This window comes from Columba livia, chromosome 1 (assembly GCF_036013475.1).
Source record: "Columba livia isolate bColLiv1 breed racing homer chromosome 1, bColLiv1.pat.W.v2, whole genome shotgun sequence".
NCBI classification, from domain to species: Eukaryota; Metazoa; Chordata; class Aves; order Columbiformes; family Columbidae; genus Columba; species Columba livia.
Genome location: NC_088602.1, coordinates 149,980,467 through 150,005,037, shown reverse-complemented (window position 1 = coordinate 150,005,037; position 24,571 = coordinate 149,980,467). Strand labels below are relative to the sequence as shown.

At 45.0% G+C, this 24,571-nt stretch overlaps 1 protein-coding gene and 1 long non-coding RNA gene across 6 annotated transcripts in view; one reads left to right on the top strand and one right to left on the bottom strand.

The window, feature by feature from the left end:
- The first annotated feature begins 2,227 nt into the window (after positions 1-2,227).
- LOC135575974 (uncharacterized) lies at positions 2,228-10,838 on the top strand. Of its 3 annotated transcripts, none has more exons than XR_010467490.1 (3): positions 2,228-2,715; positions 3,351-5,158; positions 6,219-6,773. It is a non-coding gene; the product is annotated as an uncharacterized LOC135575974 (long non-coding RNA). The 3 variants fall into 3 exon arrangements; XR_010467488.1 differs by lacking the exons at positions 2,228-2,715; positions 6,219-6,773 and adding an exon at positions 10,314-10,838 and having other exon boundaries at positions 3,188-3,813; positions 5,048-5,158; XR_010467489.1 differs by lacking the exon at positions 2,228-2,715 and having other exon boundaries at positions 3,188-3,813; positions 5,048-5,158.
- Positions 8,857-24,571, bottom strand: part of ATP6V0A4 (ATPase H+ transporting V0 subunit a4) — a 32,717-nt gene continuing 17,002 nt past the window's right edge. For all 3 annotated transcript variants that reach the window (XM_021284637.2, XM_065038081.1, XM_005500269.3), the window contains 12 exons: positions 23,297-23,509; positions 22,148-22,298; positions 21,235-21,374; positions 20,768-20,925; positions 20,212-20,305; positions 18,426-18,544; positions 17,278-17,494; positions 15,564-15,671; positions 13,589-13,723; positions 12,525-12,642; positions 10,370-10,541; positions 8,857-9,279 (listed from right to left, as the gene is read on the bottom strand). In XM_021284637.2, coding sequence (XP_021140312.1) covers positions 9,186-9,279; positions 10,370-10,541; positions 12,525-12,642; positions 13,589-13,723; positions 15,564-15,671; positions 17,278-17,494; positions 18,426-18,544; positions 20,212-20,305; positions 20,768-20,925; positions 21,235-21,374; positions 22,148-22,298; positions 23,297-23,509 — 1,719 coding nt within the window. In that variant the 3' untranslated portion in view covers positions 8,857-9,185. The remainder of the gene's footprint in view (positions 9,280-10,369; positions 10,542-12,524; positions 12,643-13,588; positions 13,724-15,563; positions 15,672-17,277; positions 17,495-18,425; positions 18,545-20,211; positions 20,306-20,767; positions 20,926-21,234; positions 21,375-22,147; positions 22,299-23,296; positions 23,510-24,571) is intronic.

The following is a 24,571-nucleotide window of genomic DNA, read 5'->3' as shown; positions in this document are numbered from 1 at the left end:
TGTCTCCATAGTGGTCTGAACCCTGTGCATGATCTGGAAGACGTGAGCACTTGGAAAAAGGCACTTGGAGAAGAAGGGAGAAAGATGTACCTAGAAAGCAGGTATCTAGGTACACAGTGTATCTAGGAAGCTGGAAAGACTTATCCTTTGCAGAGGACACTCTCACTCAGTTGTGCTAGTGGAAGGTCTTCAAAAATCTCTGGAAACCAAGCTTCTTGGTTAGGTACCCAGCTGTGAATTTTGGCATCTAACCTAGAGATGACCAGGTTTGCCAGGCTCCAAGTGAAGAGGTTGTTAATATTGTGAATTCCTCCTCTCCCCATCCATGTCCCCCTTTCTGCCCCAACAGGGCAAAAAGTTTCATTTAAGTGGGAACATTTTACATCTGTTTGAGGAGAATTCAAGGAGAACTTAAAAGTTTCGGCATTTGTTTTGTTTTGGTTGGTTGGTTAGTTTTTTTTTTAATTTTTTCTAATTTTTTTATTAATAACTTCATTGATCCATTGGCTGTTTGCCCCAGCAGCTGGCTTCAGTTAAGAAATAAAAGAAATAAGCCTATCATTTACTCATAGCAAGAGATTTCTAGACCTCAGCTGCAGTGATCCTCATGGATCACGTCTTAACATCACATCTTTACCCCAGCCTGACCTCAGGCTTTTGCCCCAGTTCCCAAGACAGATACACCATTAACCCAAGACCCTGGCAAATTTTTCAGGTACCCAAGGGTGAGAGGATGGCAGCCCTCCCATGCCAGGTTGAGCAGGGTTTGGGTGCCCTGGGGATGGCATGAAACATGCTGCCAAGAGACTGAACCAAACCCTCAGGTGCTACTGAAGATGTGCCCCACCAGTGCTGCCCGGTGGGACAGTGCTCCAGGCAGGAAAAACTTGCTTGGCTTTGCCCTGAAATCATTTGTGGCCAACATCTAATTTGGCCAAAGATGACAAAAGCAGAAATCCTGCTTGAGAAGGTACGTGTGAAAAAAATGGGCTGCAATACGTGCTCATGGTGCTTATGGTTGTTATTGCACAGTAATGAGGAAAATGAGAAGAGCCTTTTTTCGGGCCAGTGCAGATGGCTGCAGACACCTACCCCAGTGCTGCCCATGATCAGGAAAAGTGCAATGTGGAACTTCCCAAACCCAATGGTTTCCACAGCCTCTTCCACTGTAAATGTCTTCTGCCCTGAACACCAAAGGGAAAGACAGAGACAAAAAACATGTCAGCAGTCAAATTGTACCTCCTTCTTACGAAATGTCAACATTTTTCATGTTACTGTGGCACCACACCAGGAAAAAGGCTGGAAACATCTACCAGTTGTGTGTCCACAGACCAGCCCCTGCTCAGGGGTTGCTGAAACAGCAGCCAGGGGGGAAGAGGGCAGGCTGGGCATGGAGGCAGGACAGCCTTGCCTTGAGTTAACCCAGCTGCTTCAGAAACCCATGGCTTGGACTACCTCTGGGCAATGGTCTGCTCCCTTCCCCTGCCCAAATTGCCATGATACACTGCCCCTCTGCATCCCTGGGCTACGGGTCTGCTCCTGGCATGGGTGGTGTGAGCTGGGGGCTGCCCCAGCCCTGAGCCCTGCAAGATGAGCACAGCCAGGAGCTCTGGGCTCGGTTTCATCTCCTAAGCCCTTATTCCTGACTTGCCCCCCACTCCAACCCTATTTCAAGAGCAAACAAAGCATCTCAAGATCAGGGCCAGGATGACTTTATAAACAGACCTGGCAGAAAGCTTTCAGTATATGTATACATTCAAACTCTTATTTAGGTAAAGTCATAGCTATATAAATTTTTCTGTCAGACCGTTTATCTCCCAGCTAAGTCATCTCAAACCCATCAACATTACCTCTGAAACAGAACAGAAGGTACAACAGGATTTCAGGAGGAAATTATTATTTTTTGTTTCAAATGCAGAACTTTTCATTTTATGCTTTTTCAAATGCAGAACTTTTCACTTTATGCTCTTCTGCATTTTTTTCACTTGAAAATGCTTTTGAAATAGAATATATTTTTCTCTTTACAAAAAGTATCCAAAGTGAGAGAATCCTTGAATTATCAATATAAAAAAATATTTACACAAAGGAGAGGTCTGAGAAAAACCAAGCCAGCCAGCTCTTCCTACCATCATGAGCAGCAGCCACCAGCATGGCAGCTGTGATGAGAGAGGAGCAGTGTGAAGCTGATGCTTCTGGCTCCATATACAGACATTTTAGGTAGCTGGAGTGCCAGGACGGGGGACCCAAATTTCTAGTCCTGACAATACAAACCCACCTTTTGGGGGTTCTTGTCTCTCCATGTGGATTTCCTCCAAGCCAATAGCGTTTTCCACCTCTTTTGGTGCAGTGGCCATGTCAGCTCCTGCTGGGGTCCACTGTCACTGCTGGGCAAAGCTGGGATTTACCTGTGAAACTTCTGGAGAGTCACAAAGCCATCTGAACAATCAGCCAGCAAAGCAGCAACCTGCGCTGGAGTGGGAATATTCAGATATGCTCAAACACAACGTTGTTCTGGGCAGCTCCTGGGAGATGTCCCTTCCCATAGTGGTTCTGGTGAAAAATACATAGAAACTTCGCAAGGTAGGTTAGTCAAACTGACAGAGATCAGTCATCACATTGCAGTGACCATTTTTATGGAAAATCCAGGCCCTGCCTTAGGGAAGACAGAAGACCTGCTCACACAAGAGAGCGTGTGACAACTTCCCCAGCCCAGAGGTGAGTGGAATGCAGAGGCAGCCAAAAGATGCTGCATTTCCTAGAGCCAAAACATGACATGACTGGCAGCATGTTGCCCTTGTTGGAGGCAGAAATTGCCACCATTTGGGAGCTGGGTTGCATGAGCAGCAGAGCTGCTGCACCCTGGAATGGCTCAGACTTGCGGGAGCACCCATGGGGCAGAGCCATGGGGCAGGAACAGCCATGCTAAGGAACTGGGTGGCCCAGCTGCTCCCCTAACTCCAGCTGGCCTGGGAAGGCAAGGCTAGCCAGAGGCAAGCACCCAACACCTCCTCAACCAGCCCACACCTTGCCAACTGAGCACTTCCCACGGCAAACCTGATCCCCTGCCTCATGCCCCCGCTGCACTAATCCCTGTCCTCTCAGGTCAGCAAGAAACACAGATATGTGTCCTGATTACAACAGGGCAGAGCTGGCTTCCTCCACCGGTGTTTCTGGTTTGCAGTGCCAGATCCCTGGTTTTATCCTCATCTTAATCCCAGGGCAAGGATTAAGTATACTTCTTGCTTTAACCCACAAGCTTTCCTGTTGAGTGCATGCACAGACACCGGGGTAGGGGAACTCAACCAGTCTTCAGTTTGATGACACCTTCTCCTTTGATGATCTCTCTCCAGGGGTGCTGGACTTGGCCCAGGCAGCATTCCTGGCCACCCAGCAGCGATTGGGGAGGCTGCAGGAGGGTGAGATCTTGAGAGAGTTTACAACTGAGCACATCTGATTAAAGATGCAAAATCCCAGCTGTGATAGAGGGCAGCACAAACATGGAAAACACAAAGTTACAGCACTCCCAGGCTGGACACCATAAAAGCATTATACTGAGATACAGTCATAGGAGGCCATTAAGGGCTAATGGTAGATTAGCTTGTCGGGTCACACACCTTGCTGTTATGGATTGTTACAGTCAGCATCCAAGAGGATGCATAGGATGTTGCTTACCACTGTTTCTCAGCAGTGGCCTCAGAGACAGCAATACAGTGCCACGAGCTGAACATGCTGGCCACCAGCTATGGACCGTTTCCAAGTGGAACCAGCTCAAGAGCAACCAAACAGGATTCCTGGGAAAGCCCGCCAGAAGAGGTAAAGTTTTACTGTGTCAATGAATCAAGAAGAGCTTTGCAATATCAAAATCTGGGGGCCTGTTTTTCTCCTTTTCTGTTCCTTTATGATGAAGGACCTGCAAACAGGTTCTGTCCTAAACTGCCAGGTCACAGCTGTGCGTGGTACAACAGCTGCGTCTGGTAAAACAGCTGCTCTCCTCTGAACCCTGTGGTGGGTGCAGCCCAGGGTGCTGGCAGGCCAGGCTGGGACATGCCCAGGACAAGGATCGAGCCCTACACCCTTTCCCACCCCAATGTGAAAGCCTGACGCTGGGTTACTCTGCTAATTTTTGCTGAAAAATGCTGGAGCTTTTCAGTGGTGCTCACTGTCTCTTGGCCACGTGTTGCCATGTTAGGAGGTACTGCAGCTCTTCCAGAAAAGGTGATGAAACCCTGATCCCTGGCATTGCTGTGCAGGACCCCTGGTAAAGCTCATGTGCTCAAGCAGAAGAGTGCAATGCCACCCCTAGCACTTCACAGAAACCAAGACACCACCCAGAGGCATCAGGATAGCAGATAACATCTATGAGAGATCCACACTGCTCTCAAATAGCAGCAGGTGAAGCCCTAGCATCTTAAATAACATCAGAAATCTGTGCAGGCAGCTGCATCCCCCTCCCTCCAGGGTACTGTGGCAGCTGGAGCAAAACTCATCATCCATAAGCAGACAAGAAGCCACTGTTCAGGTAAGTCCTTAGCATTGTACGCTCTGCTCTAGGCTTTACATCCAAAAGGCAGAGATTTAGATGCAACACTTCAGTAAATCAAGCGGTTCCTACCGAACCCACAGTTTGCTCATTTGCAGCCCTGTTTGCCCTAATGGAGCAGCTAGTTTCCATCACACCTCCTTGGAGAGTCACAGATTTCCCACTATTTGATTCTCCATCCAAAAGGAACAACTGCTGCTGGGACCTGATGGAGGGATGCTATGGCCCCAGGGCAGAGGGCTGAGACACAGCAAAAGGCACACAATATGTAGCGCTGCTCGTTAAACCAGCCAGGAATTTTGTCAGTAAAGTCAGAGAGCTTCTGCATGTGACATATGAACAATCAGATACCCCCACTCCTAAGTCAAGTCTTGATTAGATTTTTTTTTTCTTTTTTTTTTTTCCTTGAATGAAGCTTTCTTACCTCTGCAGTGTCTCAGGCATGGAGCAGCAGACCTTTCTTCTTTTCTGATGGTTCCTTTCTCTTCTGTTATTTTCTTCTTACAGTGTTGGTGGTGCTGTGGGTTTGGGATCCAGATCCCAGGATTCAGATTTCCTCCTTTCCTCCTTGCTGGGCACAGGCAGGTCACTCTCCACCCCCGGAAGAAGGTGATGCAGGTGAGATGCCCTAATGCTGATTTGTGTTTCTCCTGTGGCACCTACAGCTCCTCCCCAGGGGGTGCTCATTGTGGATGAGGGTGTTTGCCCATTTGCCCATCCTTTTTTGTGAGGACAAACCCAGTGAGATGGAGGGAGGGCACTGGGGAGACATCCCTATTGCAACACCAGCAAGGTTTTAGCTGACAGGTTTTGGGGGCAGGTCCTGCAGCACCAGTGCCCACTAAAGGCACCTTTGCCGTGCCCTGCAAAGCTGTAAGCAGTGCCAAGGTGTTGCAGCCACCAGTCCACCTTAGGGGGCCACTTGAAGCCAACTCAGGCGCCAGCACCATGAAGAAATGAGGCCTGTTCATCCTTCTAAATTTCCTGACCAAGTACCAAACTGCAGGGAGCATTCATGGCTTAAACTGCCACAGTGATCCCAACCTTACCGTGCAGCAAATCTCAGTGCTACAGGTTCTGTTGTCCAGTGAATGTGAGCTACGATGAGTAGGTGCTCTTGACCAGGAGATTATACGTCAACCTTTACTGCTCAAGTGTGTTGGCATTGATGAAGGCCAGCAAAGATGCTGCGATGGCTTTTGTGTCTCTCTCACAAGGGTTACCCAAATCCTTCCATTTTGAAATACATACAATGAGCTGACAGCAATGCTGCAATATTTTTATCCAAGCATGCAACTCCCACCCTGAATCTCATGCTTCCAAGCATTAGAGGACATTTGCTAAAAGCCAACATATGCTATTTCACAGCCTTATTTTACATCTTCTTAGTAATATCTAATATTCAGCTACAGCTGTTATTGGCATCTGCTGAATGAGATGCATGATCCAGGCTGCCAGATCCATACCATTATGTTTGCATTACAAAATCTCAGACAGCATGCATGCAGTCACAGGAGGGTGCAGATATTTCAGCATTCCAACTTCTCAGCACAGAAGGGAAAATATAACCAAAATACCAGTAAAGCACAAGAGATGTGCTTTCAGGCCCGGGTGTTTGGGACTGAACAAAGGGATGCTACGTCTACTATATTTTTTTAACCACTTCATGATATTTTAGTTATTTGCCACAGAAATGCAAAGACTGAAGCATTAATGGGAATGTCTACATGTGTGAAAGCTCCAGGACAAACAGAAGAGTGAGGGCAAGAAGAAAGGTCTCCATGCTGGCCAAGGACATGATGGAGAGCCATCATATGGATAAGCGCTGAGGAAAGTGCTGTTTGCTGCAGGGGCCAGAGGCTGGGCTTCAAGAAACTGTTCACTCCTGAAGTTTATGAAAGTACAATCAAAAAACTGGTTCATCATCACCAGTCCAGAGGACCTAAGAGACTGGACAAGAACTCTATAACTGGCTTTCCTCATCATCCACATCACCAAAGTCATCATGGCAGGAGGGCCTGGCCATACGCAGCAATGTCTCTCATGAGAAGAAATAAAATATCCAGGAGAGAACAAGGATGAGTGACTCAAACCAGTTGGATTGACTTTGTTATCCCTTTTCCTTCTTACACGGTCATTCACTGAATTTTTTTAATATTAATTTCCTACAAAATGGTATAACTGATGTCACCAGCTCTCAGAAACAACTGCCTTCCTAGCAATAGGATGACCACCTTTGGACCCAGAAAGACTCATTTGTCTCTAGGCATCGATCCTGAGCTCACCCCAGAGGGGCACACTAAGGTCCTGATTTGGGAAGTGTTCCCAGTCAGGTAATTACAAGTCAAACCTCCTTCAGCAATGGGAGTCCAGATAAAGACACTGGGTTGTTGTACCAAGGTCTACTAGACTGTAACAATGGTCTCTGCTGGATCTAATCACATCTGGTGCCCACCTTCACAGCAGCAGCCAGAAAACATAGTCCCATTCAGCTTAGCTGCTGTGCAGGTGAATGGCCAGTCACTGCCCTGCTCCAAAATCCCCTTCATTTTTTGCAGGAAAGTATTTTTAAAATAAAGTACTCTCTGGAACATTCCTGGGGTTTTAAAGAAGTTGACACAGATAAAGGGCAAGGCTCTCCTCAAAGTGCATAAGAACAACCCTGTCTCTCAGCAATATTTCATCTGAATGCTCCCTGATTATAAGTGGGCTTGGTCCTCATGTGGAGTGGGGAAAAGCTGTCCCCATATCACCAATGCTCAAGTGAGCCACAGGCTCTGCTGTGTTATTCAGTTGTGCACAGAAAGGGAGAACTGAATACAGAATTAAGCCAAATGTTTAAATGACTGTTTGGTATAGTAAACAACAGACCATCCTGTCACCTGCAGTGTTCACATGATAACTTGTTTTTCTTGCTTAAAATGTAAACCTCAGACAAAAAGCAAAACACCAAGAAGCTCTAAAAGGAGGAGGTATTCTGTGTCAGGTAATCAACTTCTCAATTACATTGCAATCACAGGGAATGGTGCAATAAAGATAAAACGTATGTTTGTGCAGAAAATCCACCCACTGTTTCATAAAGTGTTTGGTAATGCATCACACCAGTTTGGCCTTTCTTCCTGCAAGACAGCTTTTCTCCTGAATGGAAACAGACAAAATAGGCTGGAAGGAAGAAACAAAGGTGATGTGCACATGCTGAGCAACCATGACACCAACTGTATTCATATCCGTGCATTTTTCATCTGTGCCATAGGCTGCTCATGCCTGAAGAACCAGTGGCATGAAGCCACGCATGGGTCACAGACACCCTCCTGTGCTCACCTTTTCCCTGCTCTAGCTGTGGCTTCAAACCCAAGCTGTTAAAAGGGAAAAATGCTCGTGGCTCAGTTGGCAACTGGTGCCTGACACCAATGTGGCTTCTTGAGACCACAAGGGAAGGGAGGAACAGCTGCTTTGCCCAGGGCTGTGTTTTCTCCCTGGTCACTGCAGCAGGAAGGTGACTCTCAAGCCTGACTACTGCAGACTCATGGCCTAAGATGACTGTTCCGCTGTGTGTCCTGCTGGGAACACTCTCTCATGGGTTTCTTTGATGGAGCTGAATGCCAGGGGTGGGAAGTTTGAAAACAGGGCTTGTTTCATCACACCACATGGAAGGAAGCACTGCCACTTCCAAATCCATTGATGTGCTGTGTTGGGATTTTTACATCTTCCATGATTAAAAAAATAGCCTGTTGCAATTAACACTATTCAGTTTGAAAGATAAGCAATTCATGAATATTAGGAAAGTTCACAGTACATCAGTACTTCAAATTCATCTCAACTGTTTTGATTCCTCTCTTCTTCCTGTTCGTTAGGTATTAGCATTTCTACACTCTCTGCTTTAACAACCTGCCTTGAAAAATACAGCACAAGGGGAGTCATCTTAAGTCTCCAATGAGAAAGAAGTCAATAGAGAGAAATAAATTGGTTGCCAGTGTGGAAACTGGCACACTCTTTTGTTTACATATCTCAAAACTAACACTTCTGTTAAGTGATGACGTGTGCAAACATCTATAATCCACTGCTGTCAAGCCCTGGAACAAATCAGATAAAAAGAGGGTCGTAGTAGTGAAGCATGTAGAAAATTGCTAGCCTGCAATATGATCTATCTTTGAGCTTGTTTGCATTGTGTGCTAAATGAAGGGCTGCAATCTTATAAGGGACTTAATCATTGTCATATGACCAATCACAGCTTGAAACAACAGACGAAACATATTTTCCTTGGAAAGGAATATGCCACAAAGGCAAGGCAGTAAGTGGAGCAAAACGTATGCAAGTGGATTATTAACAACAAATTTAATTCAAAAAGGTGTGTCTCCACTTTCAGCCAAGCTGTAAGCAGCTGACCCGATCAGATGCTGAGGACCAGGTACTTGGCAAAGACATCAGAGGAGACACTCAACCAGGGGTCCAGCCAGCCTGGTCAGTGTAGCTCTCAACTCACAGAGCAGTATATGTGAACACAGCTAGGACATTTCCAACTACAGCTTCTCTCCTTTCAAGGGCCACATCCCATTCTGTTTCATCCCATACATCTCACTCTGTGGGTGACCAATCACAAGGAAATAGAGCCCAGTCTCAGAAGCAAAGTAGCGATGCACCAGTTTCACTCGTCTGCAGTGCCATCGATGATGCGCTTGAAGGAGAACGGAGAAAATTTGTACCCAGCTCCCACGTAGAACTTGTTCTGGAACTCCACCCTGGGAAGGAGAAGAGGAGGGCATTGGCGTTGCCAACGAGCAGGACCTATGGCCAGCTGAGAGGCTGAAACATGGCACTCACAGGAAAAGGGCAGACATGAGGCAGTGGCCTCTAAGCCAAGAACACAGGCTCCTTCTGGAGCCAGTGGTGATGTCTCAGCCCAGGGAGTGACCCAGCATGCATTCTGCTTTGACTTTCCATCAGTCAGCCTGGAAATGCTCCTCGTGAGGACGGTCGGCAGGACCTTGCCTACCCGCCAAACTGCTTCTAGCAGCTTTGAGAGCTGGAATAACTGCCTGCTGGTTGCACACTCTGGTGGGAGACGGACGTCTCCTTCTCCCTGCACGACGACAAACAACTGCACCCCAGTTTGCCTGGGCAGCATTTGTGATTTGTGGTGGGATGTTACATTGTGGAAAGTGCCACAGCTTGAGTGCTCAGGCAGGATGCCAAGTTATGGTGGTGGTGAGGGGTGATTTGTTACCTTGGTCTTGCTTTACATATTAGCCTGATGGTGCATCCGCACTGCTGTCCTTCCCTGGACTGATGCCTAGTTAAGGCAGACATGAGCTAACTTAAAACTGGTTTGCCACAAATCCAAAACAACCTGGAGCTCAACCTGGGCCAATGGCACAAGGGCTCACCCAGGTTTTCGGAGCCCTAGCTGAACGGTTGCTGCAGGAGGTAGTCCCCAGGTGGCTTGTTTGATGGTAACCCTGTGTGGGATACACCACCAGTGGTGTGGCTATGCCTTCAGGCCTTACCATGCAGGTCAAGGTGGCCTCGGCAGCTCTGCATGTTTACCAGGGCAGAGCTGCAGGTTGCCATTTGCCACATGTGCTCACAGGCCCTACAGGCTCAGGAGGACAGGCAGGTTGCTCCATGGAGCAGCTCAGAGATGGAGCAGGGAGCTTTGACCTCCCTTTGGAGGAGTCTCCCTCACTTCATTTGCCTAGGGAGACTGATGTCCTAACACACAGGTACTAGCACAATATGTCTAATGCAAGCTGGCTGTTGTCACCTGTTTCCACAGCCTGACCCCTCCCCAAAGACCTCTTTGGGAAAAGCTCCTAAAGACACACCACCTACCAGTGCAGACGCAAGGCATGCAGAAAGGCTGAGAGCCCCTCCATGACAAGCAGGATGGCTACCGTCAGCACCGCAAAGGCCGCGAATATGATGAAGATGATGATGAGGCCTGCCCAGCTGCTGTTGTTTAACCCGTTGTGCATCACCATGCTCCAGAGCACCTCTGACAGTTCTGCAAAGGAAATAAAGGGAAAACAGTGCTGAGCAACAGCTGCGTACAGACAGAGCACAGTCTGCCAGCTCACCCATTTTTCCCAGTTAGATGAGTTGACCTAGGATAAAATGTACATGACAGTAATCAGGTATGTGACAGTAATCACGTATGGCCACTCTGTCCCTTCTTGATGACTGGGGAAGGAAAGTGGATGCAGACTGTTTTCCATGGCTCCTCTTCACAGTGTCAGAAGCTGATGGTGCTGTTTTGCCTTGGCTTTGCACCACAAGTCCAGGCAAGCACACCACCAAGACTGCTGTTACCCTGGCATGATGCAGTTACCAGTTTAATTTGCACCTCTTTAACATGGGAGATAGGCGGTATGTGGAGCCTTCTAGGACTGCCTGCTGCTAAATCCCAGTGAACATGATCGATTCGCATAGTCAATACATGTGTAAATTAGGTTACAAGCTCTGCTGTTTGATGCTAAGACCCACAGGAGATATGTAATTCCCATTAGTAAGTTATAATTAAATAAATTATAATTTCTATATAAATTTATATATTATTAATAAATTACATATATTTGTAATTCTCTAAACTGCTACTCTTAGGGTGTCACAGAGAAGCTGTGGTGGGAAAAAGAAAAAAAAGAACAATTGGTTGGTCCTGCCCAAGGCAGACTGTATTAGTGTTCAGGTTGCTTGCATGCTGTGAAAGGTTTTTTTTCCCTGCACAGGTGTGTATCAATGTTCACAGCACTGGTATATCTCCATCTATAACTATAACATATTCCTAACTTACTACCCCAGTCCTACAGGACAGATTCAGGACTGAGCAATTTTCCTCTTGTGATACAGGAAAATCAAGGACTTAGCTCAGCTCTTCTCCATCCAGATGCTCCAGCCACCGGTTCAGCCAGGCATTGGTCTTTGAACCATATTCAGATCTAATGATCTGTTACTTTAGGTGACAACAGATGTAAGAGATCCCTTGTAACTACTGCCCTTGGGAAAAACACTCCTGTCAATTCCAGTTTGTAAGGCTGCAAAGGAATACAGTGTTTTTTCCAGGCAGAATTCTGACAGAATATACAAGATGGCCCTTAGCTAAGCTTTTTAGTTGGTTTATTTTATTTAGTTACCTGTCCTCCATGTAAAGCTGATGAGCATCAGCTTCCACTCAACACCTACTAAGCTCATTTCTGTGCCAAGAAATACAGTTCACCCCTGTCAATCCATGGCGTGGCCTGCCTTTTGTTTTCCTATTTTGTGAGCCCAGTTCTTTAGGTCAGGCACAACTCCTAGCCAGAGGCGGTACAGCAATATTAATTAAAAATATTTCAGAAAAATTAGAGTCATTGAAAATCTGAAACATCAGCCTGAGGCAATTTCTAGTATTTGAACATTTGTTTTTATCTTAAATCAAGACAAAAGACATTGAAATGCTGTACTTTTCTCATGGAATGTGAGGTTCCACTAAATGTTGCTGGGAAAAATCCCAGTGAAAATGACAAATTCCAGGAGTTCTTGAACACAAACTTTTTTCTCCTTTGCTGAACCAAATAAAAATAACTGTTTCAAGTCATTTTGACATTCACCTGCACACCCTAAGGCGATAGCAAGTGCCTCTGTAGAAATGAAGCTATGATTCCTATGCTGCCTTTACCTCTATGAACTGGACTACCCATCTGGGCTGCACCTCCCACCATACCACACCCCATAAGGACTATTCCAGAGGGGTGGGAAAGGGGCCCCAGCCAGTAAGTGCAGCCAGGAGCTGCCTGCTAGACAGCTGCCAGGGGTCACCGCTGGAAACTGAGGTGGGCACTGCAAAATGCTTGGACTGATCTGACCTGAAGCAAAACATTGCAAGACACAAACATCCACAAGGGCAATTTTGATTTCATGGAGAAATTCAAAACAATAACCAAACTCCAGCAGAGGACGTGAGGGGCATGGAGCTGCTGGTGAGGTAAATAACAGGTGGTAAATCACTCACGTGCATGGGCTAAGCTCAGTGCCCAGAGGCGCAAGTAGGATGCTGTGTTGGAGATGCATCCCAGGCAGTATTCAATGGTATGGATGGCCTGGTGGACAAATATATCTCCAAAATTGAACTGAAACAACATGAAACCGAACACATTTTGTTAGTTCTTAGTTCAGAGTTTTCTGGTTAACAAGGCAACACTCCACCAAAGGCTTTTCATAGTCCTGCCTTTTCCTTGATATGGCCTGAGCAGCACACAGACAGTTCCCAGATAAAAGGACTGCTTTGAAAATTGTCAGTTCTCTATGATTTTCCCAGTTCTCTACAATTCCCATGAAAAGAAAATGTTCATGAACCACCTCTTATTCCAGCCTTATGACTTCAAATCTGAAATAAGATGGCAATCCAGTTGCTACCTGTCTTTGTGAATTCTTGTAGAGGCAGAAATTCTTATATAAAAGAGAGTTTTTCAGACTATCTCCCTATTGGCTTATGCATTTTGGGAGATATCACTGAATAAGCATATCTTGTAAGACTCTGAATATTCCCTGTGTCCAGGAACAGTCAGCCATATCCTCACTCAATATTGTTGGTACTCCCAACTGCTACAAACACTTTGATCACTTTAATTGTGTTGCTGCATACTGTAGAAGGCCTTGACAATACCCGCCAAAAGAAGACTTTTCTCCCTAGCCAACACTACAGGTTGCCAATTTTTCAATGCTCCTTTGCAATTTAAAGAAAGAAAACCTCACTGACTCTTGGGGAAGGCTTGACCTTCTCCAGGTGTAATGTGGAAGTGAAACAACACCCCCAGGGGAAAAAAAGCTTGACGTTTGTGAAAGCCTGATGTTTGTAAGAACACCTGCCATCACAAAGTAAAACTAAAGGAAAAAATTAGAGGAATTATGTGAAAATTCAAAGCTTACTCTGCGTGGAAAAACAAGCTATTGCAAGAGTATGTCTTGGTATCTTGTTAAAAAGAAGGGCTGGCAACTCTGCAAAAGCCTCCTCCTTGACTTTGTGTCTTCTACTATTGTGTCTGTCTGAATAATTTTCTGCCCACATCTTCTTACCTCTTCATCATCATCCCCATGTCCTCCATGGTTAGCACTGTTGTCTCCCTGGGAAGCTTTCTTGGCGTGATTGATCTCTGGGACATCTACCTCATTTTCACCTCCAGGGTTTCCTGAGACAGCTTGAGACTGAACCTTTCAGGAACAAAATGTAACATGTCTTTTATGTCATGCTACAGGTTGACACCAAAATGAATCTGACCATAGCACAGAACTGCATCAACTGCCTCATGATGGGTAACATATGAAGGATCATATAATGAGCATGAGGACAATTTCAACAATAGTCAATCACCATGAACCACAGAAACTGAGTAGTCCTGCCACATGGCTAATGATACTTAAATATTTTCCATACTAGAGCATTTCCCACTCATTCCAACTACTTTGGAGCTAGTTTCTAGTCTCACAATGCCCTCTTTATACCCACCATGACAAGATTGATCACTTTTGAGAAATGAGAAAACTGAGGCACATTAAAGCTGATGAGCAAAATTAGATGGGTGCAAATTAGAGGAATTAGCACCTAGTGAAAGGGAAATGGAGCCTGAAAGGATCAGGTGACTTAATGAGGGTCACACAGTTCCTGGGATACAGACAGAAATACAATTCAGATCTCTTGATTCATTCTGAATTGACAAAAACCTCATAATAACCCATCTTCTCTCTCTAATTATTCTTTACGGAGGGAGCTTTTCTAGAGGTCTGAACAACCTGATATGAGCCTCACTCCAGAAATGACAGCACAGCATAAGAACAGCTGTACATTATATGCCTATTATATGGCATAACCGAATACGGACCTCACAGCTTTTGCCAAGTTTTGTCCTGTCACTCTTTATAGCTTCCAGCAGGTTTCATGGGCAAGGTCTCATGATAACATATTGTTTCCTATTGCAGCAGTAATCGTTGTCACACTCACTTTGTCTTTGCTTTACCTGAATGTCAGCATAGAGAGCAGACTTTGTTGCAAACATATAAATCTGGGTAAATGTAAGATGTGATCAGACAGCTAACATATGAAAATCAGGAACAGAAATACAGGAGCATAATAGGAGGTGGGGAAAAGCTGTCAGATGTTACTAGCATAAAAGCAGGAGATGGAGTCAGCCATGTCAAGTTTTCATCCAAATCCCAGAAGAACGACAAAATAAGAAATTACAGCACAGAGGCAGGGCTGCAAAGGTCTCCCAGGGATCTGGCTTTCAGTTATAGGTCAGAAGTGACTGGGTTGGAAAAGGTCATGCAACACAACCAGCATCTCTTTCTTCAAATGGAAACATCTGTGCTCTATAAAAGGTACTCCAGGCACTAACTCCAACTATAAAGAGAAGTAAATCCTGACAGACAAGTAAAGTCGTGTTAGTGTAATAAAGGAGAGAATTAATGAACAACTGGGAAATTGCAGCTGCCTCAGTTGCACACTAGAGAGCTGGGCAAACCACAGAGCCCATGGGAAGGCAGGCTTCATTAATATGAAGGCAATCACTTAGGGAAGAAAGCATGCAACAGCTTTTAAATCAAGCCTCTCCTACAAGCAGTGTTGATCTCTCCAAGGGAGGAGCATCACAGGTGCCTCATTCCTACAGAGCAGACAAACAGTGGTTAGTGGTGGCTGTGGGCCAGGAACTGAGTCCTTTGCCCTGTTTTGGCTTTACTGGCACTTCAGTCTTTCTAAACCTTCTCTGGTTTTGGATACAACCCTTGAAAGAGATCAGTGTCAGCCTAACTCCTCTCTCAACAAATAGGGTACGGCCTTGTGAGCAAAGCTCCTGTTTCCTGTTGAGATGGCTCAGCCAAATGTCCATACACATGCTCTCTTTGCATGTGTGATTAAGTACAGTTTGAAATCACTGGAGAAATTCTGAGATCAGAGAAAAGCAGATCTAGATCTCTGCAAAGAGTTTTTGGCATCTGTCTCCTCAGCTTTGCCTCTGCTGTACTGAACATTTCTTGCCTGATCCACATCCCTTACCATGCGCTGTGCTTTCTGGTGGTTGGCTCGGAGGATGAAAGGTTTAATTAGGAGCATCCAGGGAACAGCAATCAGAGCAAATATGACCAAGAAACTCTGCACTTCTTTCTAAAAGACAAAACAAGAAGACCAAAAAGTTACTTCCTTTAGCCAACTACACTTACGGTTATAAACCTGATTCTATACTTGTGTGTGGTGGTGTTTGTTTTGTTTTGGGTTTGGTTGTTTTGTACAAAGATATACTCTCTGTACTGGTTGAGTCTCCTCTGCTTGTAAGGACATGAAAATAAATGTATGCTGCTTAAGGCTCCAGAAAGCACTGCCAGCTAGAGACGGTTGGAGACTCTGAGATGAAAGGCTTTCATGTTGGAAACAGCTAATTTGCCAAAACCCAATGTTACTGTCTTGAACCTGTATCTCCATTGTTCCAAATGAATGTCCTAACTGCTGGGTGAGCCAGTCAGTCTGCCTGGCTTGAGTCAAAGTAGAAATGCTACAGTAAGAGCCAAGTCATTCGTGTCTTCCCCTGGAAAGCAGGGAATCCTGGATTTGCTCTACATTTGCAATTCCAGAAGGGAACTGAATCCCCATCGTTTAGGTCTGATAACACAATATAAGGTGTTCTTGTTGCAGTATGCCACCCCTCTTGCTGTCCTAATGTAACTGTGCTTTAAGAAAAACAAACGAACAAAACACCAAGGTACAACTTTTGCATTTTTCTGAAGCTGACACAGATCTCTGATCACCTTATGGTTGGTCTCATACAATCTTTGCATTCAGACTACCCAGATGGGTGGCACAGACAGTTGCTGGTTGGGTAAGGTGACAGAAATATGAGAAAAAAATTACCATATTGGAAAGCCTTTGGGATGTTATAAAGCAAAATGTGAATCTAGTGAGTTTTTGAAGGCTGGGAAAACTGTGTTTTCCAAAACTCCCCTGCAGCCTTAACGCAGTTACTTGGAACTGCTTGAGGCTCTCTACTAACTCTGAACCACCAGCCGCCCTAAAACCGAGCTCACATTGAAGTGCCAGACTGTGCGACTGTATAGATTGTAGACACAAAGATGTGGCTGGAGGCAGTATTTGCTTGCAGATTGTTCATTGATGCTGCTGACGTAAAATCAAGCAAGAAAAACATGATCCATGTTCTGAGCAAATAGATAGACATGACTTTAAAAGATGTTTTCTCTTAGGGGAAATTTTTTAGCTTTTATTTTTTAATTTTTTGTTTTTAAGTCAACTCCCCAAAGGAGATATTTCAGACAAAAAGCTGCCAGAAGATCCTCTAGCTACTTCTGGGTTTTAGCTGAAAATTGTTTCCAAATTTGCCAAAGAAGAAACTATCAAGGAAAGGAGAGGAATGCTTTGTCTCTAGCGTGCTAGCATCATGCCAAGACTTCAGGATAGCACATCTGCAATACCCGGCTTTGCATCTCTAATCACCCTTCTTCCATTTTTCCCAAAAAGTATCTTAAATTGCATTATCATTCTTGTAAAGATGATGCTAAGGATGAGGTTTCCTCTGCATCACTGATTGATAGCTTCTCTGTCCTACCTGCCACCACAAATGCCAGAAGAACAAACTTCTCTTATGTGACTGGCACTTGTGATTGAGTTTCTGAGCCTGTTTCCCATATTTATGCCCACCGTCCACAACACCCACTGTGAATCCAAAACCAGATACAGTGGATTTAAGCTGCTTGATCCATACCTGATGCAGATATAATGGAGCATTTGAAGTGTCACTGTAATTGAACAGAAACATATTGATGAAGTGGATGAGGATGCTTGGTGCACTCTGGGACGAGTAGACATCAAAATGACACCATTTGAAAATAATCATGAAGACCAGGTAACCAAAAAGAGAGATAATAAAAATCATCTCTGGAATGAACTGAAGGACAATGTTTATGTATTTCTTGAAGTATCTGGAAAGAAACAGGAAAAATAACTACAATTAATACACTAGGTATTAACTTAAAGTTGGACCCAAGTATGGTAGTACTGTACACTACTTGGAGTTTGCAAAATAATAGAAGAAATATACAAATATCACTAGCCAAGAAAGAATTCTGTAATTGCAGTCTTTAGCAATGAAAGCCATTATGTAGATACAAAAGTTTTGTCATCCTGACTCTCTTCAGGTTTTTGTACGTGAGCCACCAGTATCTCAAAAAATTACTACATTGAAATAAAAGCCAATTTTCAGAAATGGCTGATTTACAAAGTTAGGCATTACATGCTAAGGAAGGTCAGAATCAGTTCTGTAGGGGCTCTGTCATCTGCAAACACTTTCTGTACTGTCACTACACTCCTTCCAGATTTGAAGAGTCTCTCAAGACAGTAGTTTCAGCCTCTCCACTCTAACACCATTTCTGATTTTGTGTTGCAAAATACAGAGGGAGAGTTATAGAGATGCACACCCACAGATCCTGACCAAAGGCCCACTAGTCAGGTGAAGCACACACACAGAAATTGTCCAAGATTTCTGTGTGCTTTGGATTAGTGCAGAAGAGTTTGTCTTTCAAGACAAAAGTTATCAATAGTGGGAGGTGCTATATATTTTTAATTTAGTGTACTTCAGCATTTCTGCAGAATCAAGAACATAAGAGAGAAAAAGAAAAAGAAGGCTTATACAAGAGAATGTCTGCAACGCAATGGGTATCAATCTGGTCTTCAGACTCAGCACTCTGTACCATCAGTGGTGTGAACCAGTCAATGTATGGGGCATTTCTACTCACCTTGGAGAAAAGGCAAAGTTCACGTAATCGGTCTAAGATACAAGGATTTTTCTGAATGAAGGACACTACAGATGAGGACTTGTGTGCTGCAGCAACGGGCTTGGCAAAACATACTTACATGTGGTTGAAGAGACTGAGTATCACCCCAAAAATCATGTGCACAATCCCTACGACAACCGACATCTTCATTTTGTAGGAGTTCAGGAAAGTCAGCTTGTTTGATGCAATGTTCCAGATCTTTGAGGAAAGAAGCAGAGACAGAAGAAGAAGGTTTTCATGTGTGTGCTCAATAACAGATTTGTGGAAGTTGTTGCTTTGATGCCATCAAATTACTTCTACCTGTTCTAGTAAGAACATAACAAGTAACAGAAATATAGATGTTCCTTATAATACTTTTCACTCTGCCAAGCTTCTCATCTATAAGGTATAAAGTATTGCTCTCATTTAACAGAGGAAACAACAGGAACTTAAAATGATGCACTGACTTTTCTTCAGTCCTCCAGAACTGATGCAAAGGATGGCAGGAAAACCTAGACATTTTCAGTGTCATTCCTTGCCCCCAGGCCGAGTCATCTCCTTTAGCACAGGTGGAAAGACATGGGAAAATCCCTTGTGCCAACACAGAAATTTGTTCCACCTTCATCAGAGAAGTACCAAGGGCAGAGCATATTAAAACTTTTTGTTTGAACAAAAATCCAGCTCACTCCAGCTCTTTGGTCATGGAGATCAGATCATCTCCTGCCTCTCTGCAGTAGCTTTTCAGTTGTGTTAAGACAGTAACCATATACTTCTTCTCAGTCCTGCCCTTTTTATGCTACAGAGCTCCAGGGTTCCTTCTCTTTTCATCTAAACCTTCCTAGATCCCAAAGTCTTCTGACCCCAAAGATGGTAAGTAGATACATCTTTTCAGATATTAAGTATAGTATCTGCACAGAAAGAAGGGAAAATGAGATTATTTGGAAGGCAAAACATTAGCTTATGTGACTTTGTTCAAGATGCTTTGCCTCTTCTATGGCTATGGAAGAGCCTGCCTAGCCTTCTCGGTTCAAGGTGACTTTTTCTTCCAAGATATACCTCAGCCATCCTGCCAGGACTTGCAAAATGCAAAGAGCCTTCCACCCTTCTGGGCAGCTGACATAGGTAGTTTCCACAGAGAGAGTCACAAGGGGGCTGATGCTTTCCAGCCCACCCCTTCCCTGACAGCACTGGTTCAGCTAATTCCTCCCTCCCAGCCAGGGGCCCCAGACCCTGGAGCAAGCCGCAGCCAGGGTGGAAGAGAGGCTAGCCTGGGTTAGTCTAAATTTAGGATGGTTTGGGGCAATGTACAGAAAATTAATCTTCCTCTGTCGTGACTTCTTGAGCTGCGCTGCCTATGTCCTGGGCAGAGCATTAGAGGCTGGTTTGTGAAAAACTTCCTACGAGGTCAACCTCTCTGCAAACCAGGGGAAGCCACTTTTTATTTGTGTGAGCAACTGAAATGACAGTGCATCCAGAAGAACAGAGGTTATACGGCTGATATGAAGATTGAAATAGGAAAGTTTGATGTTACCAACTGCATTTCAATATGTGATAAAGAGAGAACAATGGCAAGAAAAGGGAAATAGGACACAGTAAGGAAACTTGAGTCCAGGAGCCTGGTGACAGAGCAGAGGCTGCAGCACAAGACCACTCTCCAGTGAAATCAGTTCCTTCCTGCTTACTATTTTGCTGCTGCCTGTGCAAAACTGTCAGCAATGTATATCTGTGATTGCTAAAGAAAAGCATCACAACTACTATCTAAAGAACAGGCAAAGAGCAAGAAGATAGCATGGCTTCAGGAGAGAGAGCAGGGAACTCCTGGTGTACCTGATAGACAGAAACAGGACTGAAATACAAATTATCTTACAGCAATTTAATTTAATTACCGGATCTATTCCAAATGGATATGGATTTCCAGAGTAGACTCCGGGGACTGCCGGATCCAACTGCAGCACTGTATTGTCATGAAGTACGTCATTACTAAAAGAGAAAAGGGAATTGACTTTAGCAGCTTAATCTCATGGCATAAACCTACAGTATATTTATGTGACATGTGCTGAGGGCTACCCCATGATATCTGTCACCAGCTCCAGTCTTTCTGTGAACTGTTACCCTGTGTGTGTGTGTGTGTGTGCACGTGTGTGTATAAATGGTTCCTACACAATGGCACTGAATAATTCTCTATGCATCAGTCCCGGACACCTGCAGATTTTTATGCACATCAGATCCTGAACAAATAGGCGTGTTCCTGGGGACTCTGCATTTCCATTTCAATAGTGAGTTTGTCTGTGTGTGTCAGACAAAACCTCTGATTCATTCATGACTGCATCCACAGCAGGGAGTTCTTCCATTCCCCACACAGGCAGTTGCTGTGCCTTTCTTTCAAAGCCTACATGCTCCATTCAGTGTGTTTTCAGTTCTTTCCTGCATTTAGCTACTTACTTCCAAGTGCTATTTTTAAACATGGGGTTGATACGCCATGAAGAGCCAAAGATGTTGAATGATTTGGAGAAGCAGTCATTGTAGATGAAGCCAGTGTACATGGAGAATATGCCCATGAGCAGGATCAGGTAGCGCCCGCTGAAAAAGGTGTTCCAGATCTGCAGGGAGAGAAGCCAGTGCCAGTGATCAAAGTACCTGCAGTCCCACCAAATGGTGGGCATCAGCCAACAGGAGACATGATTGTACCAATCTATGTATATACCATTATTCACAGGAAACTCCACGTCCCTTGGGCCCACAGATTTCTCTGTGTAGAAGCAGGTAGAATTTCTTGCCAAATCTCTGCCTCATGAGCATCTTCGAAGCAACTGCACTCAGCCTTTGGGAGGCTGGATGACCCTTTTATCAAATGGAGATGATGAGCCTTTTCCTATGCTCATGGGGTGCACCAGCTCCCTGGTACTCACCTCATTAGCGCTTTTCTGGGCCAGAAGGTTTTTCTCGTTAATGACCATCCAGAGGGCAAAGCCCAGCATGATGGCGCCGTGGCCACAATCCCCAAACATCACCGCAAACAAGAAGGGGAATGTAATGATAGTGTATGGAGCTGCAGGAAGGAAAGGACAAGAAGCTGAGCTCTTCCTAAACAAAAAGGCGTCAGCAGAGCAGCAGTCCACCCCATCAGACCATTCTTCACAGCTGCTACCCTTAAAGGCGTCCACAATCCCTCCCCTACTCACCTGAGAGTCAGATATAGTGCAGAACTGGCTTTATCACCAGAAATATTTTCTAATTGTATGACCTGCATCTTTCTTGCAATTTTAGCCTTCATTTCATGTCTCACCATAATGAACACCATGTGTAGACAATTGCATTCTGTTTTGCAACAGAAAAATGTGTTTGAAGTTTGTTATCATGTTTCTCAGCCTCAACAATCTGAGTTCATGCAATCCTTTCCCATGGGCCCCCATTTTTAGGTTTCTGTTCATTTCTCAGTGGTCTCTTTGAGATTTGCTACCAATTGTTTCACACTTTTCTCAGGTACTTCAGGCCTTTTTTTTTGCCTCAACACTATAAACTCAACTTGTATTTGCCTTATGAGCTTAGGTCTTTCCTCAGAGCAGCCAGCTCACCATTTGTTCCCATCCCGTGTTTGCGTAGTTCATTATTCCTGTCACAATTAATCATTGAAGACCAACAGCTGAATTCTTTGCCTGAGAAAAGCCATGCCTATCTATCAAACAATATCAATTTTACCAGAAGAAAATATGATTCAGATTTCTAAATCAACAATGAGCACATATTTTAGGATAGTGATGGAGCTCAAAGGCTTTACTTTGGCTCTAGCAAGCCAGGTGCAGGTAGTTGAGTGTTTCTCACCTGGGTTCATCTCTCTGTAGTTGCCCACACCGTATGCATCCACGATGTTCTGAAATCCAGCCGTGAACTTGTTGGTCCTGTTGAAAGTGGGTGGTGCCATCTTGGTGTGTACAGCAGTCAGGATAGGGGTCATAGCAGAGCCACTGCGCTCCTGCAAACCCAGTGACAAGGACAGACACCGTCAGGGTGGACAGCAGAGAAGAATCAGTCCCAAAGCACCATGGTCTGTGTCCACACATGCACTGGCAGCAACATGAAAGCTGGGCTCAAGAGTGTTGTATCTCAACCCTTTTTCTAATATCCAGGTTTTTCCGTTTTCTGTGTGTCCTACTTTTCAGTGGGGTAGGGTTGATTTTCTTTATAGTAGCTGACAGAGTGCTGTGTTTTGGAGTTAGTATGAGAGTAATGTTGACAACACACAGATGTTTTAGTTGTTGCTATGCAGTCAAGGATTTTTTGGCTCCTCATACTGCCCTGCCGATGAGTAGGATCAGAGTGCACAAAAGGTTGCAAGGAGACACAACCAGGACAGCCGACCCAACCTGACCAAAGGGATATTCCATACTGTATGGGGTCATACCCAGTGTAAAAGCTGGAGGAAGAAGAAAGGGGAAGATGGCTGACGTGATGGCATTCTTCCCAAGTCATCATTAGGTGTGATGAAGCCCAGCTTTCCTGGAGATGGCTGAGCACCTGCCTGCCCATGGGAAGTGGTGAATTAATTCCTTGTTTTGTTTTGCTTGTGTTTGTGGCTTTTGATTTACCTATTAAACTGTCTTTATCTCAACCCACGAGTTTTCTCACTTTTTCCCTTCTGATTTTCTCCCCTAACCCACCAGAGGAGAGTGAGCGAGCAGCTGTGTGGTGCTCAGTTGCCAGCTGGGGTTAAACCATGACACTGTGCTATTGATTTGTTCAGAAAAAGCTGCCAGCACTGCTGAGTCCTGTGGGTCGATCACAAACCTGCTAAGATTTAATGCTGACCTTAAACTCCCCGCGGCCAAGTGATCATGTGACAACCTCAACTTTAATTAAAATAGAAAAGGGAGCCCAGCATTATGGTAACAGACAGAAATCTGAACATATGCTCAACACATAAACAATTCAGTTTGGGTGAGAGCTTCAAGGACTCAAAATATTTGTCCTTACCATTCCCTGACGGAGAGCTTTTTTTATCCGGCCAGTATCAGCCACTGGGAACCAGATCTCTGCGATGACGCATTGCTGGGTGACATCAATGTTACAGCAATTCAGCATGTGGTAGATGGCCTTCATTTTCTTCACTTTGATCCTCCAGGACCACAAGCTCGCTGCTGCCTCATGCAGCAGTCGCTGGCGGTGGGACTCGGTTTGGGTTATCACCTGTAAGCACAGCACAGGCAGCACTAGAGATAGGAAGAGATAGGTGGCATGGTCTATTCAGCAGTTACTTGGCAGGTGGAATAGTGTTGCAGAAAGGGAGTGATTCATATAAATGTGTGGGCAGTCCTGGAGGGCAGTGTGTGCAGGTCTGGACACAGCAACATGTGACACCAGGTACACGATGCTGTTCACTAAGGACTCTGCCTGCATGGCCCTGAGCCACTGTAACTGTAGAGGAGACCATCAGAAGTGACTCCGCTGTGGGATTGTCTCATTACCCAGTAGCCTACAGACTGCTCACATCTCACCATGTGCCCCAAACCTGCCATCTCCTGTAGGCATCTCCATGCCACAAACTTGGGGTACATCACATGCATGAGTGTGCCTGCCCTATTGGAGCTACAGCTCATGGCCCTGGTGGGACCTCCATGCATCCTGTAGCCATCACAGTGCTGCTACATAAGAGAAGGAGATAACACGTTTGGAAGATAACCTGTGTGGCCTACAAGTGCTGAAGAAGCCTAGCTGCCCACGATGCTCAGGACTGAAAGGCAGTTTGGGAGCAGACTTGCGTGCAGGCTTGGCAGTCACAGGCATCCACAGAGGGGGTGACAGAAGGACGTCAACTGCAAGATGGGCCACCTCAGGCAAACAGGGTATCTGTTCCTTCCTTCCTTGGGACATGCTGACTGTCATGTGTGACAATACAAAGGTGACAGGCAGGAGTCCCTCCAAAAGGTGTGCTGATACAGTATATGGATATACAAGCTACCAAGCACCCATAGCAACTGAAATAATAAATTTCAACCATGTGTTAAATGTTGGGGTAAATTGGTTAGAGACTTGCTCTTCTATAACAGCAGTCTTGGCTTTCCAGTGCTAGTGTGACAAGCACCCCACAATTTCCTTGGTAAAGGGAATCTAATTTAAATATAAAGAATATTTAGAGTCCTCTCTGAGCCTAGTATAGTTGAACTACACTTGCGATTGAACAACTTTGCAAACTGCCAATGGAAACCATGCTGTAAGAGCTAGATGAAACCATTTTGGACAATGTGCAAT